The sequence below is a fragment of the Pieris napi genome, chromosome 15 (assembly GCF_905475465.1).
Source record: "Pieris napi chromosome 15, ilPieNapi1.2, whole genome shotgun sequence".
Classification (NCBI taxonomy): Eukaryota; Metazoa; Arthropoda; class Insecta; order Lepidoptera; family Pieridae; genus Pieris; species Pieris napi.
Genome location: NC_062248.1, coordinates 12204006 through 12221954, shown reverse-complemented (window position 1 = coordinate 12221954; position 17949 = coordinate 12204006). Strand labels below are relative to the sequence as shown.

Here is a 17949-nt window from a genome sequence, read left to right as displayed (position 1 = left end):
AATGTTAGTACTCCTGTTTTCGCGCAAGCAAATAAGATGCCTTTTCCCATCTGTCTTTTCACAACGGATTCTTTAAACATTAAATGCAATTCTTGCGCCGTAAACATCTAAACCCTGTAACCTCTTTTTACTTTCAAATAAGCGTGTTTACCATATATATCTTTAGATTACACGATACCAGTCAGTCAATCAATTTCCAACACAATGGAGGCTCTGAAATTAATCTACCTCTATACGTAATATAATAATTCGTAACTTCAAGACGAATCTCAATCTACTTACTACTTAGCGAGTGAGATTCTTTGACCCTAGGCCTTTAGTGCCCAACGTGAGGCAGTCATGTACCGTAACGCTGGCTCCCATGGTACATTGGTGGTATCCCTCACAAACACGACCCGTAAGTTGACAGAATGATACGGGTAGGTAGATTCTACATATTAGAATAAATAAAGAGGATTCACTTTTTTTAAGACCGTTTTTAATGCATTATACTTGCATGTGTATTTTATAACTAAAATTTTAAATTCTATACCTTACATGAGCAATGTAAAACTTTATACGTATAAGTTGTGTTAATAGTTTTTTGTCCAGAAGATAGAATAATATAGAATATAAGCCAGTCTATCCTAGAGTTATAAAAGTCTGACAGTAAATTGCGGCGCAATTTAAAAAACTTCAATGAAAATTTGTACTCGACGTACTTACTTTTGTATCACAAAAAGCTAAGGTAATCTGAAAAAGAAATTACTTTTAAGTACTCACATGAAACATTCAAAAGTCATTATTTATAATTTAAAATTTTCGAAAGATCGTTATTCTAACGATTATGTGAACCCAATCTTTGTGGTTGATGGGACTTTGTCCCAATGATAGTAAACAAAATATTTATTTTTTAGGATAAATCAATTTAACAGTTTTTTTCATGTTGACTTGTATAAACATGTAAGATATATCGGCCTTTGTATAGACACCTCCTATTACAGAAAATTTAAAGCTATGCCTCGTTTTAAATTCAATTTGATTTGCATGATCTTTGACAAATTTGGACGACACCTTTTAAAATGAATTGTATTGCTAACAATGCGTAAATTGTTGGACGAAAGATGATTATGCACTTTATTACCAAGCAAAGAATATTAATGATATAGTTATCACCTCAGTTATTTCGCAATTACTTCGTTGCCATTGACGGAATGAGCCGGAATATGATTAGGGGCTTACCGATTAAATCGGTGCACGTGTAATTGGCCTACATCGATGGCCACAACTTACAGAATATCTAAATAGGATTAATCATACTTTGAAACTTGCTTGTTCTTGTTGCTGCTAAACTTCTAACGACAGAACTTCTATTTTCATCAATAACAATAGATAACTCGTAGTTTTGTTAAACCTAAAACTAGAATCGGGGAAGGCAAAATGGAAATATAGTTTACGTAAATTTCGGAGGCGTCAGAAGGGTTAAATCCTCTGAGTGAATTTCCGTTGCTCAGCTTTTATGACTTCTCATGGGAGGGTAATTTAATTATTATCTATTTGACAATCATTAAACTTTAAACGCTAAAATATCGTAAAAAATGTTTAAGGTACATGTAAATAAGCATCTAAAAGACAAAATCTTTCGATTGGTTTTAACCAAACTTGGTAAACATTTATACATTCTTGTTTGCTTATAAATTTTGACGCCTACGCATTATCGATGTGGTAATAATTAAAGTCATCATGATGTTTGCCTCCGTAAAAACTTAAAGGGTAAAGCTATTTTATATGTTTGTATGGATCTTCTTTGATGAGAGACAGACATGATTATAGAAAGATATAACGACCAAAACTGCCCCCTATTCCTTTTTTTCGTTGATGACGCCGAATGTTCCTTATGAATTAATAGAACTCATTAAAATATAGTAAAATAGAGAGGACGCCCACCACCACTTGGAAGTTTCACTTCAAAATCTTTCTTCTATTTTTCCTAAGTTTATTATCAGCATTCATTTACATAAGAGCGATAATATCGTCCCTCGAACTATTCAAACAGAAAAGTGACGTAAGGAAGTAATCAAAACACAGTTTCAGGAATTGTGTACACAGTATTATTATGATTGTGATGAAATACTGCTCAGAGATGGACTTAGATAAGAAATGTCGACGAGTGTAAACTAGTAAACTATTTTTAGTATAGTTTGAACCTTGGTCCAGTTTACTTTGCTGTCTACGGAATTCAGTGTATAATAAGAAAGAAGTTATATCGCACTGCACCAACGCAATTGTACTCTAGAATATTGTAAAGACGATTTAATTAAGAGTTCAAAGTTGTTCGTAAGAATGGCTGTGGTATTCATATAAAAAATTTCGCATTCGTAAGTTAAAATATATTCGGTTATTATACATTTCATTATTTTACAATTTTTATGTATTTTAAAAACTTTTTCTATATTTATGTTACTACAAGTCTGTAATTGGTATTTAAATAATATACGTTTTTTTATTAACTTATGCTGAAACATTCTCACGCTCTCGATAATTTAGCATGAGAGATACATTTTAATTATGTGGTGAATATTTCTGTGCCTTTTCCGTTTTGTTTCAGTTTCATTTAGACTTATTTTTTGGTTTTTGATTATTTTTTTATGTACTTTAATCCAACCCTGTAGTAATACAAATCCTACAAATCGAGTAACCGACTTTTCTTGTGAAAAATGCTTTCACAACAATAATAAGACTCAAAAGATCATGAACGAGTCCCCCATTTTTATGATAAAACTGTCGTTGGCAACTTGGTGACAGCTGTACTTGAACATATTTCGTGCACAATGATATGAGACATTTTTGTTCTAATGAATTTTAAAAAAAACTTACGTCTAAAATATTTTGGGTTTTAGATTCTGCAGAAAATTCTACACAATTTATTTTATTAGAAGCTAAAACATCCAAGAAACATTTTCGACCAACTTTACAGATAAGCTGGGGATGCCCAAGTGTTAAATCTTTTCGCATTGATCACAAACTATTACGATATTTAAAAACTGCTAAACATGTGTTTATTTAGAATCAAGAATAATAAAAAGCTGTGAAACAATAAATTCTTTCCATTACATGTTTACTAAATGTTGACTCTAAATTTCAAACAAATAATTGAAATATCCCAAATTAGTTTGATAAGGAATGTTGGCAAGACAATCTTCGATTGTCCATTGGTCCATGAATAACCTTCTTGCAAAAAAGACAAAATGCATTAAATTTTGTGCAAAAAATGCTAGGGTTATGGATACTAGACCAATTATAAACGGTGAGGAATTGAATCTGGATGATACAACTGTATTTCTCGGAATCACCATGGATTCAAAACTTCAGTGGTCCCCTCATATTAACGGATTGGCGAAGAGACTTAGTTCTGCAGCCTACGCGGTTAAAAAAATTCGCTCACTAACTGATGTCGATACAGCTAGACTTGTTTATTTTAGTTACTTTCATAGCTCAATGACTTATGGCTTATTATTATGGGGTCATGCTGCTGATGTCGAAACTATTTTCATCCTGCAGAAGAGGGCTATTCGTGCAATCTATAATTTAAAATGTAGGGAATCTCTTAGAGATAAATTCAAGGAAATTAATATACTTACCTTCCCCTCGCAATATATTTATGAAAATATTATGTATGTATACAAAAATAGTGATAAGTTTACTAGAATAGAACATACGCACAATGTTAATACACGGAACAAACGCAGGCTGCAATTTCCCCGTACTAGACTATCTAAAGTTAGTAATTCTTTTTTGGGGAAAGGGATACTCTTCTTTAATAAAATCCCAGAGGCTCTTTTATCTATGCCATTCAATAAATTTAAGAAATGTATTAGAGAAAAGCTGTGTAAAAAGGCTTACTATAAAGTCAACGATTATCTAGTTGATAAAAGGGCCTGGGTCTAGTGCTAGATAGGCTACCTCTAATTAATTTGCGATATTTGTTTTAAAATAAGTATTGTTTGATGATTTGCTATTTTAAAAGAGTACCTAGAGTTTTTTACGCCGGCTTTTTCTCTCGGCCTACACCCTCTGTCTTCTTTGCCGATGAGTAGGGATGCCTACAAATTCAAATTTAATGACGTGGAGTAAGTGATACATGTATCTTATGTTCCATAATAAACATATTTTATTTATTTTATAGTATTGTACTCAACAAATAACATAACAGAAATACCTCAAGATGCATAAAGAGAAGATAAAGGTGCATCTGCATCGCGATGTGAAGTGTACCTAATGCACGCTGATAATATAACGACTGCGATGGTGTATTTACGATTATGATGAAATAATCGTAAATTCCAGTCAATTTTAGAAATTCGTTGCAGACTAAAGCTGAGGATATATGAGATACAGATTTTACTTGGATCTAACTTAAAAGGGCGGCAACGCATTTGCAAGACTCCTGGCAATGTCAGTCCATGGGCGGAGGTATCACTTAACATCAGATGAGCCTCCTGCCCGTGTGCCTCCTATTACATACATTATAGTTACTCCAATACTTGATGTTTCTAAGTTTTTGAAACATGATAAAAATAAGAAGGCCAAAACTTAGGTATCTAAACGTATCGTATCTTTTAGTTTAAACAGATATTATTTTATTTGGGGTTCGACAGAGTTCCCCTTTATCATTCTTAATTGTTTTTGATGTTTTTGATAATACGCAATTTAGGGATTGTAACTAAATAAAACACATATAATAATTTGTGCAACGAAATTTATAACAATTTATAAATGACAATACTCAGGGTGATTTAGTATTTTCTTCTATCCAGGAGATGTACTTGTACGTGTTGGTGTACGTGTCAGGGAAATTATTTGCGCAGGGCAAGTTGAAGGACACGATACCGGCTGAGGTGCCGTTGCACACTAAGCTGCCGCCTGAATCACCCTGAAAATTTCCAATTACCAACATTGTACATAGCACGTGGATAATTTGAATAATTCAAATGTCGTTACTGTTCGGTAGTTCATAAAAATTATAAATTGTCTGCTACGAAGCATAAAAACAGTAAGCTATCTCTGTACCCATAGGCTGTGTATATATGTGTGTATGTACTCATAGTCGTATACCGTTGAAAAAGATTAGTGGCAAAATGATTCTAAAATGATAAATATATACTCACTTGGCATGTTCCTTCGTCATATTTGTTAAGGGTACACATCTGCTTGGAAGTTATTTTGAGTGGAGAGTTTCGTCTTAAGCGCGTACAGTCGTCGCTGTTTAATGTTTTTACATACAGATATTGCAATTTGTCAGGTATGTCCCGCGTTTTGCCCTAAAAGTATGCAAATGACCAATGAATTCAACTTTTTTTTTACATATGTCTTTACTAAGACATCATGGAGCATTACGATCTAGCCTAACTTAATACTAATAAGGAATTTGAGTCTAACCTAACTATTGTCTAACATGACTATTCCCCTGAGCACTTTGTATTGAAATCGTTGGATTACTTGGATGTGGCTATTACTGGTACAGCCCCACAGCTGGCAACCATAGGTTCATACAGGTGTCAGGACTCGTTTGTAGATCAATAATTTATTGTGCACTGATAACGTAGAATGCCTTCCCAGAGACCAATTTTGTGTTACGGAGATCCAACTCTTCGCGCTTCTTATTAATGGACCTTCCCTTCAGAGTTTAGTATCCAGCGCCATTACTTTCCCTCGAGTGAAGAATTCATCCCTAACAATTTTTTTTTACCTCTGAGTCACGCTTTTCAACCAAAGCTTTCAATTCCTCATATCTTGTTGTTGCAAATTGCACAGCTTCCTTGAGAGACGCCATTTCTTCCTTTAGCGGTGATATTTCAGACGACACAATATCGCCATATAGACCACAAGCCCATGAACAAAAAATACCTGTGAAATGACCCAACCTGAATTACGCTTAGAAGGCTGTTACTATATCTGAAAATAGCTCTGAGCACTATGCCGTCATTTCTGAGCGGTACATGTGAGTACGTGAGTGAATGGACTTTCTCAGGTACAATGGGGGAATTTCGACTAATTATTAATGTACGGCTTTGTTATAAGTGTATAGATGATTAAAAATAAATGTCGAAAAACCTAGTGCCGTACAAAAGTGATGGTGCCGGAAGTCGGTGCAAATTTTTAATTCGACGACAGTTGCAGAAGCAATATAGGTCATTTATTACTGTACGGCATTTGTGTGATTCCTTTTGGACACATATACAGATGCTTTACCCGTAAACGCCGTACATATTCCCAGCGGAGCGGTCGAAAGCCAAGGGTCGCAACATATGTCTGATTAGCATATAGGTGATGATGATATGAAACAACATAAAATTAAATGATCTTGAGAGTACTTCACAAATAGATAACATTTTCCAGCATGCCGTACATTTTTTGTGGAACACATAGGTGTATGGGGTAAATTACTTTCCTCAGAAAAGAGTCATTTTCCGGTGACTTTTATCTGAACGGCAATAACACAGGTTATTAATACTTTAGACAATCTTCAATAAAAGATAAATGCCGTACACTTTCGATAGTCCGCTACCACCGCCTACCAATACAGGGCGTCCCAAAGTTATGGGAAATGAAGGGAAAGTACCTTAAATATCGTAGATAGGGTATTTTACTAAAAGAAGACTTTATGTTATTTTTAAAAGTTATTAATTCTGCATTCAAAGATTTTTTTTAAATTACTTGCCTCGTCTGGGAATCGAACCGACTTAAATGTAAAAAAAAAACACCCCTACTTTTATGATGCCAATCGAATGAATGGCCAAAAACTAATAACTCTTCTTAAGTAACATAGTATTTTAAAAGAAAGTAACAGCGTGAATATATCTATCGTATTCGGCCTAAAAAAATCCCCTACGAGTCTGTTACTTTAGAAAAGTTATTAGGTTTTGGCCATTCTTTCGATTGGCATCATAAAAGTAGGGGTGTTTTTTTTTTAATTTAAGCTGGTTCGATTTCCAGACGAGGCAAGTAGTTTTTAAAAAATCTTTGAATGCAGAATTACTAACTTTTAAAAATAACATAAAGTCTTCTTTTAGTAAAATACCCTATCTGCGATATTTAAGGTACTTTCTCTTCATGTCTCATAACTTTGGGACGCCCTGTATTATATTTTTATGTTTGTTAAAAATATTTTTCCTTTACCTCTCTCTGCTGGTACGATAAGGCTGTAAATATACTTTACAGCCTTATGGTAGTATACTCAGATATGTACAGTTATTAATGACCTTAAGGGACACCTCAAACGTCGTCGAAGTTTTTATCAGCTGTAAAGAATGATCTGGAGTAAAATGTACGGCATCTGGTTTTTTTGTTTATTTATATTTGTTACATATAAAATAACAATAATCTTTGAAAATATTACTCCCCATATTACTCTAGGAGCATTTGAAAAGTCATCTAAATTTCGGAAATTTCATATATTTTTTATCATAATATTTTTATTTGTTACCATTTATAATGAACGGCTATAATGTACAACGGTAATATTTAGTAACATTATGTAAAAAAACAAGTTGCCGTACATTATTCTCTGATCTTACAGCAGTAAGAACTTGGTAAATCTTGAAATTTCGATAAATATTTAATTACACAAATATTAACTATAATATTTGGACGGCATAATTATAAAACATTATTGTCCGTGTTAAATAATATTTTGAACATGTTGCCGTACATTTTACAATGACCTTAGGGTATATGGGTGTAGGGGTAGGGTTCCGACCCTTGGCTTTCGACCGCTCCGCTGGAAATATGTACGGCGTTTACGGGTAAAGTATCTGTATATGTGTCCAAAAGGAATCACACAAATGCCGTACAGTAATAAATGACCTATATTGCTTCTGCAACTGTCGTCGAATTAAAAATTTGCACCGACTTCCGGCACCATCACTTTTGTACGGCACTAGGTTTTTCGACATTTATTTTTAATCATCTATACACTTATAACAAAGCCGTACATTAATAATTAGTCGAAATTCCCCCATTGTACCTGAGAAAGTCCATTCACTCACGTACTCACATGTACCGCTCAGAAATGACGGCATAGTGCTCAGAGCTATTTTCAGATATAGTAACAGCCTTCTAAGCGTAATTCAGGTTGGGTCATTTCACAGGTATTTTTTGTTCATGGGCTTGTGGTCTAATAATAAGGATTGCTCGAAGCTCGCTTCTATTAATAAATACTCTCTCATCCTGCACCACCGGTGAGTTGCGACGTTCTTCATCATAACCGGTCTGCTTGGGCCCGCGAGTGGGCGTCTCGTTATCACCTATTTTTTTGTAGCAATTTTACAAGCTGGGCATTGCCAGGAAGTGTTAGCGTCCTTAGAAAGTTTCTTGAAGTTGCTTGTATTAATAAATATTAATACAAGCAACTTCAACTTCACTATTCCTGGGTAAATACCCAGGAATAGTGAAATAGATGAACGCACATACAGCAGCGCATGCTTTCGATTGCTAAAAGCGACTTCTTGCAACCTTCGCAAACATTCATATTTATTAAATATATTTCCGTAATTGCACAACAATAAATGCTCTCTTTAAAAATGTCTCAGTAAAAATTGCACTGCAATAAATGCTCTTTACAGTAATGTACGTTTCTGTACTTATACTTTATATTTAAGCAACTCACAATAACGGTCGTTGATCTAAAATAAACACGTATTACACAGAAAAAACTGTCAATCTGGGCTCTCAGTTCACTTGCACATAGCTTTTTTTTTATAGTTCACAGTTTATAGTCACCAACACAAAATCACTTTTGAAAAGTCGAATTATTTGTATATATTCCGTACTCCACAAAGCACCCATCACTTCCAGAGATGGACAATTCACTAATATTGCCTAATTATTGCTATTTATCATATATTTCTACTTTTAACCATATTTAATAAATTATGTTAAGAGGAAACGATGTGTCTGTTATGACTACCCGCAACTGTTATTGGAGTTTATTGTTTTAAATTACCTTCACTACTGAGTATACAAATACCAATGAAGAAAATGACGTCAGCACGGCTGACGTCATAGTTTTTAAAAACATTATGGAACCATTATCTCCGTCATATATATATCCGCAAAATTGTTTACTCACAAGTTTACCCCAGCCGCTCAGTATACACGACAATCCAGACTTGATATCCTCTGTGGGTAATGGCAGGGGCTGAACCTTTTTATTGAATTCGATGGCCTCTTTCGTACTTATAACAGCAATATCGTTGCCGAATCTATTTGGCTTGTTATATTCTTTGTGGGAAATGACTTTGTTTATTTCATACGTTGTACCACCTTTCGTTCTCGATAATGAACCAACTACAGCGGTAAATTTGGATGGTTTAAGACTGAAAAAAATGTAAACTTTATTAAATATAATTTAATAAAGTTAACTGCACATATGTATGTATTATTATACCTTAAGACACAATGGGCAGCTGTCAGTATCCATCTGTTGGAGATGATAGCAGCACCGCAGAAAAAGAAATTGCCTTCTTTCAATATAAGAGCGACTTGGTGTGGCACAAGGCCTTCGGGTGCGTCTTTGCCACCCACCACTCGGGTGTCGGGCTCTTGTCCTCCAGTCTTAGAGACCAGTCCTTCAGCATCGCCTACAGTAAACGGCACTGTACTTAATAGGTAATTAAACAAAAAAAAGGATATAATTAATAAGAAAATAAAAACACTTACCCTGTACGCTCCATGCGACTAACAGTAAAATAAAGGATATCTTTGAGACGTCCATCATCATTTACAGTTCTGTAGTAAATGTACATATTCATAGAATGCCTTTCTTTTTATATACGAAATGTTATCTAGTTTAGGAATAAATTATTAAAAATTCATGTCATTAAAATATGACAAATTCCAAAAAAACTACAATCGATTTTTAATTTATTTTTGTTATCGACTGACAAACGGGTGACTTAATTACTATCGTATATAATTATTTTTATATACATATAAAAATTAGAAAAAAATATGATTTTGTTGAAATAAAGGTTAGGAAAATTGCTCGGAATGAATGATGTTTGGGTACGAAGCGTCCTAGCAATACGATAGTGTTTTCAAACGCAAACTCAAAATATCTTTATTCATGTAGGTAAACAAGTACACTTATGAATTGTCAGAAAGAAGTTAAATTAATTGTAAATTTACATTTACTACCAGTTCGAAAGTCAAAGACGTAGAGCGGGTAAGAAGAACTCTCTGTGTATTGTCATACAAATTGTTTGAACTGGAGCAAATCAATCCCAAGGATTAGTATCATTTAAGTATTCCTCAAATTTATAAAAGGCTTTATTGCTATATAAGCCATATTTTAACACTAATACTATAGTTTTCAAACAAGAAATTAAAATAATAGTACAGGACATAATATAAAAAAGATCTAAATTAACTTTTTTCGTTTCTCCAAATTGACTAACGATTCAAACTCAAACTCAATAACTTTATTCATATAGGTAAACAAGTAAAGTTGTGAACGTCAAAAAAGAAGTTAAATTAATTGTAAATTTACGTAGAGCGGGCAAAAAAGAACTGGCAAGAAACATTCCGCCACTCTTTTTAATCGCTAAGTTTTGGGTCATACAAAAATTATTAGACATATTCCCTAAATTCCACACTAGTGTTATATTGCTTTTCATCATACATTTCATATAATTTGAACCTTTTTCTGTGTAGTTTTCTCCTCATTTGCCCACTCACAGAAACTTGTTTTCTCAGAGACCAATAAAGTCTTTTGAGGAAATACTTTCGATCGATTTTTGGTAGGACTCTCAAAATGTGAAAATGTACAGGCTTAATAGGCGTACAGGGAATTTTTGCAAGAGAACCATAACCGGACATGAACTGGGACGTCACATGCGGTCACGAGTTTGTATGTATGTGAAGTGTCACTGCACCGACATTTTTGTTGTTAGAATAAAGTTAGACTTAGTATTGGTATATTATACTCACACCAATATTCAAGATATTGCTATGGAATTTCCAAAGCGAAAACTATTTGAGTAGAACTCAACTTGCAAATATTATTTAAAAAAATAGAACTATTATTGTAATATTAAGGTATAATCATTTGCTGATTGACTGTTAATTATTATTTTACTGAAATATTTTGTAGGTTCCATGTTATATGGATTAGATATAGATATTGACCATGTATTAAAGGTTACCTGTATAATGTGTAAGAGCTAGTTGATCTAGTTATTAGGGTAGTACAGTAGGGTGTCACAACCTCTTTTATAATCTATTTCTACTCCGACTCGAGTCGGATGGCCAATTCGGGGAGATGTTCGAGTCAATTCGTAAACAACCGAACGAGTCAAATGAGCAACTATTGCACATGCGCACTTATAGCAAGATTCTAACGAATATGTTTCATATAAAATGTTTAGAATTTAATTTAATAAATATTAAAAGCTAACAAATGTTTCAGATTTAAGTTCATTGATCAAACTGTAAATCACCAAACCACCACGAACACCACCTCAGCAGTAGGAAAACAAACCGATTGCGAAACTAAAACGGAATTCCAAATGATGAGGTCAGTGATTCCACCGAAGTAGTGTAACTGACAACTCATTTGTGCTTTGAATATTCCCATATGGCAATTCGATATTGTTTACAAGTTCTAGCTTGTTTTGCATTTCTGTCGTCTTATTAAGCAGTAGTAGTTGTCTTTAAAAAGGCTAGGGGCACTACTCTCAGTCTGGGCCTTAGATATTTGTCCGTTTCGTGATCGTTTCGTTTAATAAGGGTTAGAGTTGAGATTATTATAGCAAATGCAAGAAATAATAAATGTTTTGTAAAAAATTCTTATAAAGTTCTTAAAAAATATTTCACTGTTCTCAAATTAAACAAATGTATTATTTAATATTATAGTGTATATATAATATTTATTTAAGGCCTAGTAATATAATATGTAGATACTGCCTGGTTTGTCACAACTTGCATAAACGACAGTAATAAAAAAAAAATTAAAGAAGTTCTAAATAAGATGATTTTATTACTACAACCGTTTCGGGTGGTTACACGATGAATATAGAATCTGAAGGTATGTGTTTCATGGCTACCACTCTTCAACGTCTCGATTTGTTCTGCTCATATATTAATATGTATGGATGTCGGTGATGTTAGATAACAATAACTCAATGAGTTTTCTATAGTCTACCTACTACTGAACGCTACTTTTTACCTTCAAACTTTTTGGGAATGAGCAACTCAGGACTGTTTTATTTGCTTGAGGACTCCTCTATTATTTCATCCTTCAACATTTGCTTATTTTTTTTACATTCAGTAAAATTTGTTACTATATAGTAGGTATATTGAGAACATCAAGAATAATTGGTAACATTGTTATTTCCGCGGTTATCGTGTGTGGAACAAAAGCCATGTACTAGCTAGGTAATGTCTCCAAAAAATTTATTGAACGGGAAATATAATTGACTTAAAATCATTACCAAAGATTTTAACATATAATTTTAATACAGCGGTTGAGGGTTGGGAACATACACGAATTCAGGGCGAATTCAAAAATTCCTAAAAATAGATTTAATTCAAGTGTTACATGTCGTTCAATCTGCGAGAAAAAGATTTACGCAATGGTGTAAAAAATTGTTGTGAAAAATTAAAAAGTGATAGTGAAGAAGAGGAAAAAACAGACACAAAAATAGTTTTTCAACTTTTATTTGAAAACTAAAGCTAAACTAAAAATTACTGTATTATCTGAATTTGGCTTTATTATTTTGTTATTACTATTAATTAGACTTACACGTGGCATATCCACGTTTTATGAAATATGCAAATTCTTAATTAGAAAACGTTGACGTCATAGTTTCAATGTCAAATAACAATAAAATGGTTAGAATAAGTACTTTTTATGCTAATTGCTTTTAATAATTAATTTTGATGAGATTATCGTTTTCCATTATCCAGTGAAATTTAGTTACTTTACTTATTCAAAAAAAGAGGATTAAAAGAAAGATGAAAAGAATCAATTTTTTAAGTTTTTAATAACTAAACCACTGATCGAACTATTCAAATTATAATTATGATTCTGATGAAATACTGCTCAGAGATGGACTTAGACAAGAAATTACGGCGAGAATAGCTTTTTATTTACCAAAATAAACTATTTTTAGTAAAGTTTGATTCTTAGTCAAGTTAACTTTGCTGCAAGGTTATAAGGTAATACTTGTAAATCACCTTTTTTTAAAGAAAACTACGGAATTTAGTGAATAATAAGAAAGAAGTTGTATCGCACTGCACCAACGCAATTGTACTCTAGAATATTGTAGAGAAGATGTATTATTAGAGATTCAAAGTTGTTTGTTATTATAATAATAATATTAAAAATCAACATATAAAATATTCCCATACGAAAGTATGTTTTAAATTATTGTGAACTTTAAATACTTTCTATTTTTCAGTTATTACAAGACTGATTGTGATAATAGTAGGTATAATTTTATAAGGTAAGTTGATTTGTAATCTTAAAGATTAATATAGGTTTTGGCCTTGCTTGGAACTAACTTAAAATGGGCGGCGGTATCACTTAACATCAGGTGAGCAGCCTGCCCGTTTGCCTCCTATTATATATAAAAAAACTCAGTCTAGAATAATGAGTGTCGATGAATTTATAAGTTTATTATATATTTGTGCAATTATTATTTTAATCTGACAAAAAAAATGTTCATAATAATTAATAATTATTGCAAATTTGGTGTGAAAGAATATAAAACTGCAGTCAAAAGACATTTATTATATAGTAATTATTAATACATATAAATACTTAATACAATCTCAATTTTGTTCATTCTTAAAGAAAAATTTAAAATTTTCTACATATTTGTTTTGTTCGTAAAGACTATACAAGATAAATGCTATTAGCTAATAAATACTTTAATAGGTTTTTTTAATTGGTTGCTCCGCCCCGTAGTAACTATTGCGACGCGGGCGCTCCGTACGAGATCGCCTCTCGTGACTATGGGAGCGCTCGCGAACTAGTTGGGTACCTAGAGGTCAGTTTATCATTAAAAATATTAGGTACCTGACTAACAAGATATTTATTTATCCATAACGGCAAAATTGTTATAACCGGGATTATTGTCATCTATCTCAGTGCCCTCAAGGTTTGTATATCAATTTCTCAATGGTCTCATTATGTACGATATGAAATTAAGAATGATTTTTATTTACATTGAATAGACCGATCTTCAATTCCAGCAATCTAGCATTTCGAGTGGTCTACAATTTGAGTATAGTATAAAAAGTTGAAAAGACGACGTTTTTCGCGGACCCTCCTACTTCTTCAATACAAAGAGTCCCTTCATGAGTTGTGTGCAGCGATGTCGCGGGCAACGATTGTGAGAAAGTTTAATGGATCTGGTTAGCGTTGCGCCTTATTAAGTTCTCATGTTATTGTCGCACAGGTATATCCTTTTTTTAACATACTATCAGTTCTTGATTTTCCTTATTTTGACATGTGTGATGTTTGAAGGAATAAAAAAGATTTGTTAGTGAAAGATGTCAATACAAATAACGAAAATTATCGAATCACTGGAGGTATCTCTATAACGGCGACAACAGAGAGTCTCTTTAAACGCAATCCGATATCTGAAAAGTTAATTCGAACGAGTAATTAAAATATTATTATGAAATTGTGGGGAATTAATTTGAAGCTGTCATGCTAAAACATTAATAATTCTCTGGAGTCAATCGAACAAACTTGATATTAATTAATTGTTGGTTAACTTTATAATAAATAAAAAAAATATGATTAAGATACTGATAAAGGTACATTAAGCATCAAAAATAATTGTTCAATCAATTACTGATGTGGCCAGCCCGTTGCAGTGACAAATATATTTCTGTTTTTTTTTTATTTATTTGTACAAAAGGAATCGGGTTCGAAAACCTGTCAAAACACATAAATAGTAACTTCCTATCCAACAGCCTTTGAGAGTTCACGACTTTAATAATTATCAGAATTAAATGTTCCGACACCAACCCACACCTTGCTTGTATTAGGCAAGATTTAAAATAGAGTACATACTTACCTATGACTCATAATATTGTAGAGAATAGGGTTGACCGTAGCAGATATGTAGTAGAATACTCCAGCAGCCAAGAATAGATACTCGTTAACAGTGTGGTAGTGCGCCGCGCTGCTGCCAGAGATTAAGAAAAAACGCTGGAAGTGGAATGGGGCCAAACACACGCAAAATGCTATCACTACGGCCGCTAAATTCGATAAACCATATAATTCAGAATGAGGAAATAAGATTCGTAACTCCTAAATACTTTTGTCATACAGCCATACTCAGACTTGTCCATTAAATAATCTATAATCATTTAAATATCTAATTACAATTAGGATTTATCGGACAGACGAAATCGTTGTGTAATCAACAAAGGAACGCAGTTACGAATGTCTGGTCAAACCCAAATATAGGCAATAAATGTAAAATTAGAAGCATTTAATGTATACTTCTTTTTTGACGTTCATAAGACGTGTACATTGTGCTATTATGAATAAATGATTTTTGACTTTTAACTCTTGAAGATGGACAAAAGTTGTAAAAAATACCACGTAGTAGACTCTACGGTTTTATTTGTTTTAAGATATATAATACGGCCTTTATCTAAGATCATCTTCAAGCAAATGTCATAAATATTAAACGCACCAACAGGATAGCTTTATTTTATATTATTTAGATAACAATGGAGATCCTACATAAGATGAGCTTTCGTAGTTATATTTAAATCAGAGTGGAACATTATGTTAGTAATTTAATTTATTTTACTGATTAAACAATTCGCAACCTTCAGTTTGCGAAGAATATTATCTATTTTATAACAAAAAAATAAGTAGTATTTAGATTATAGAAACATGAAATCGATTAATCGGTTATTTGTTTCGGTACATTTCCATTTAAATGTTTAATTAATAATATGCAAATTACATTTTGTTATTAGACGATAAGAAAATAATTATATTTTTTTGTCGTTATATAATTAATTACCAAGCATTTGAATTATGTTCTTCCTCGACTGTGCCTGCCTCGCTTCGCCGTGAATGCTTCCATTTACTCCATTTAAAGTTCCAGGGCAGCCAGGATTGTGGCTGTGGGTTGCGATTGTTTTCCTGGAGACAATTTGGGACTAGATTATTAGATCATTATTATAGTTACGCTATTGAGTTAAGTTAAATTTTGTTCAAAATTAAATAATAATGAACGTACGAAAACGAACCTGAACCGACTATGAAATCGAACAGCATTCGTAGGAACAAGTGTCAAAGGATTGTTTCAATATGGATTGACTTCCAGTTTCAATAATAAAAATGACTATGAGGTCCACAAAAATAGGGCAGAGGACGGATGGCGTGCAAGTGCGTTTTATTTGGCACTTGTATTCATTAACTTTGCTAGAAATATGTCTATCGTATATCGATCGTCTACTACACTACAACTTCGCGGTCTATGCAACAATATGCGTTGCAAAAAGCGGACACATCTTTAATCTCAACTAACTTAGGGTTTTACTAAACAGAATGGACTAGAATGTGCAATCTGCGGCAAGGGTATTTTTTCGGACTGCCCATCCTGAACTGATTTGACTTTGAAGTTTATAATTTTGTAACGGGACAATCCTTCTTGGAACAGAACAGTTTTGTGTGTTGCTGCCTGGATTGAACCCGACAAGGTCAGCTGGGTGTGGTTGTAGGTTCAGGGTCCAATAGCCAATTAGTCCATAAATAGTAGGATCAAAAGTATTATTTAAGGTCAGGTAACTCTGACAAATCGTCTGAAGTCGAGAGCACGCATAAGTTCTGTCGCTGCGCACTGCTTTCGAGGATTCATTAAAAGTTATCTCGCGACATAACTATGCTAAATTCATTGCATGTCTGTATTTTCTCAGGTTTACAATTAGTTTGCAGGCGTAATTAAACTACGCTTTCGTACCTACTTTTTAGGGACGACCATATATTTTGTCATTTGTTCTCATATTATTAATTCACTCTTCCGCATAGAGGCAGGGCTTAAATCATTTATGCTACAATTATTATATCCTTCTTGCGCAACCCAAGCACTATTATCATTAAAATATTCATAACCTTAAATTGAAATGAGTTTACTAGTATTATTTAATTCTTTTTTGCATTTATGTTGTTAAGTATTTCTATTTGATGCATTCCGTTTCGATAAAAGTATGACTTACTTAAAAGTAGGAACAAAATAATAATTTTTAAATATAATGTTGTTAAATGAAAAATTATTGCAGATTATTTTGTTTTATTTTTTATTGAGAGGTGTGGTAGATTATAAAACTGATATTCAAAAGACATTTATTATAAATACATTATTAAAACATACAAATACTTAATACAATCTCAAATTCATTTTTTTGTTTACTGATTTTTTTTTTCATAAAGACTATACAAGAAGAAAGGCTCCTAACTAATAAATACTTTAAGTAAAAAATAACTAAATAAGTGACTTTTCAAGATACTTATAGATTTGATGGATTCTTTATTTTAGTTAAAATATAAACATTACAACTCTATTAATTTACAACATATAGCAAAAATAAATATTTTACTTTAACATATTGAAATAACTATTAATATAACTATGACTAGTTTAATTCTTATCAAATATATCTAATTAATTTAAAACATCTTTCAGACAAAGGTGAATATTCCCGCTAAAATGTGCCATTCAGTGGTCTTTATCTTGTGAAATGAAATTATTATGCTTTATTTGAAATACAACCAAATGAATTCAGATAAAACCTTCGAAAATACTTTATCTGAGACAAGTAGTAAATATAAGACACAAACAAATACCATATAATCGTCTCGATATCGACGTTTTAAATTAATCAATCAGCAAATCGATACTTCTTGTGCTCGTTAGCCCTCCCGACACCGTTGGT

The 17949-nt window shown here is 32.7% G+C and overlaps 2 protein-coding genes across 4 annotated transcripts in view; both read right to left on the bottom strand.

The window, feature by feature from the left end:
* Positions 1 to 4721: 4721 nt before the first annotated feature.
* LOC125056769 (chymotrypsin-2-like) lies at positions 4722 to 9834 on the bottom strand. Of its 3 annotated transcripts, none has more exons than XM_047660054.1 (5): positions 9700 to 9834; positions 9428 to 9620; positions 9110 to 9356; positions 5148 to 5300; positions 4722 to 4912 (listed from the first exon to the last, which is right to left on the bottom strand). In XM_047660054.1, the coding sequence occupies exons 1-5, from the start codon at positions 9758 to 9760 to the stop codon at positions 4766 to 4768; spliced, it is 801 nt and encodes a 266-aa protein (XP_047516010.1). In that variant the 5' UTR covers positions 9761 to 9834; the 3' UTR covers positions 4722 to 4765. The 3 variants fall into 3 exon arrangements, with proteins under 3 accessions (XP_047516010.1, XP_047516011.1, XP_047516009.1); XM_047660055.1 differs by having other exon boundaries at positions 9428 to 9608; positions 9700 to 9784; XM_047660053.1 differs by having other exon boundaries at positions 9428 to 9635; positions 9700 to 9782.
* A 6375-nt stretch (positions 9835 to 16209) lies between these two features.
* The window catches only part of LOC125056698 (neuropeptides capa receptor-like), a 40477-nt gene continuing 38737 nt past the window's right edge, over positions 16210 to 17949 (bottom strand). Inside the window, exon 9 of the mRNA XM_047659964.1 lies at positions 16210 to 17949. Coding sequence (XP_047515920.1) covers positions 17896 to 17949 — 54 coding nt within the window. The 3' untranslated portion in view covers positions 16210 to 17895.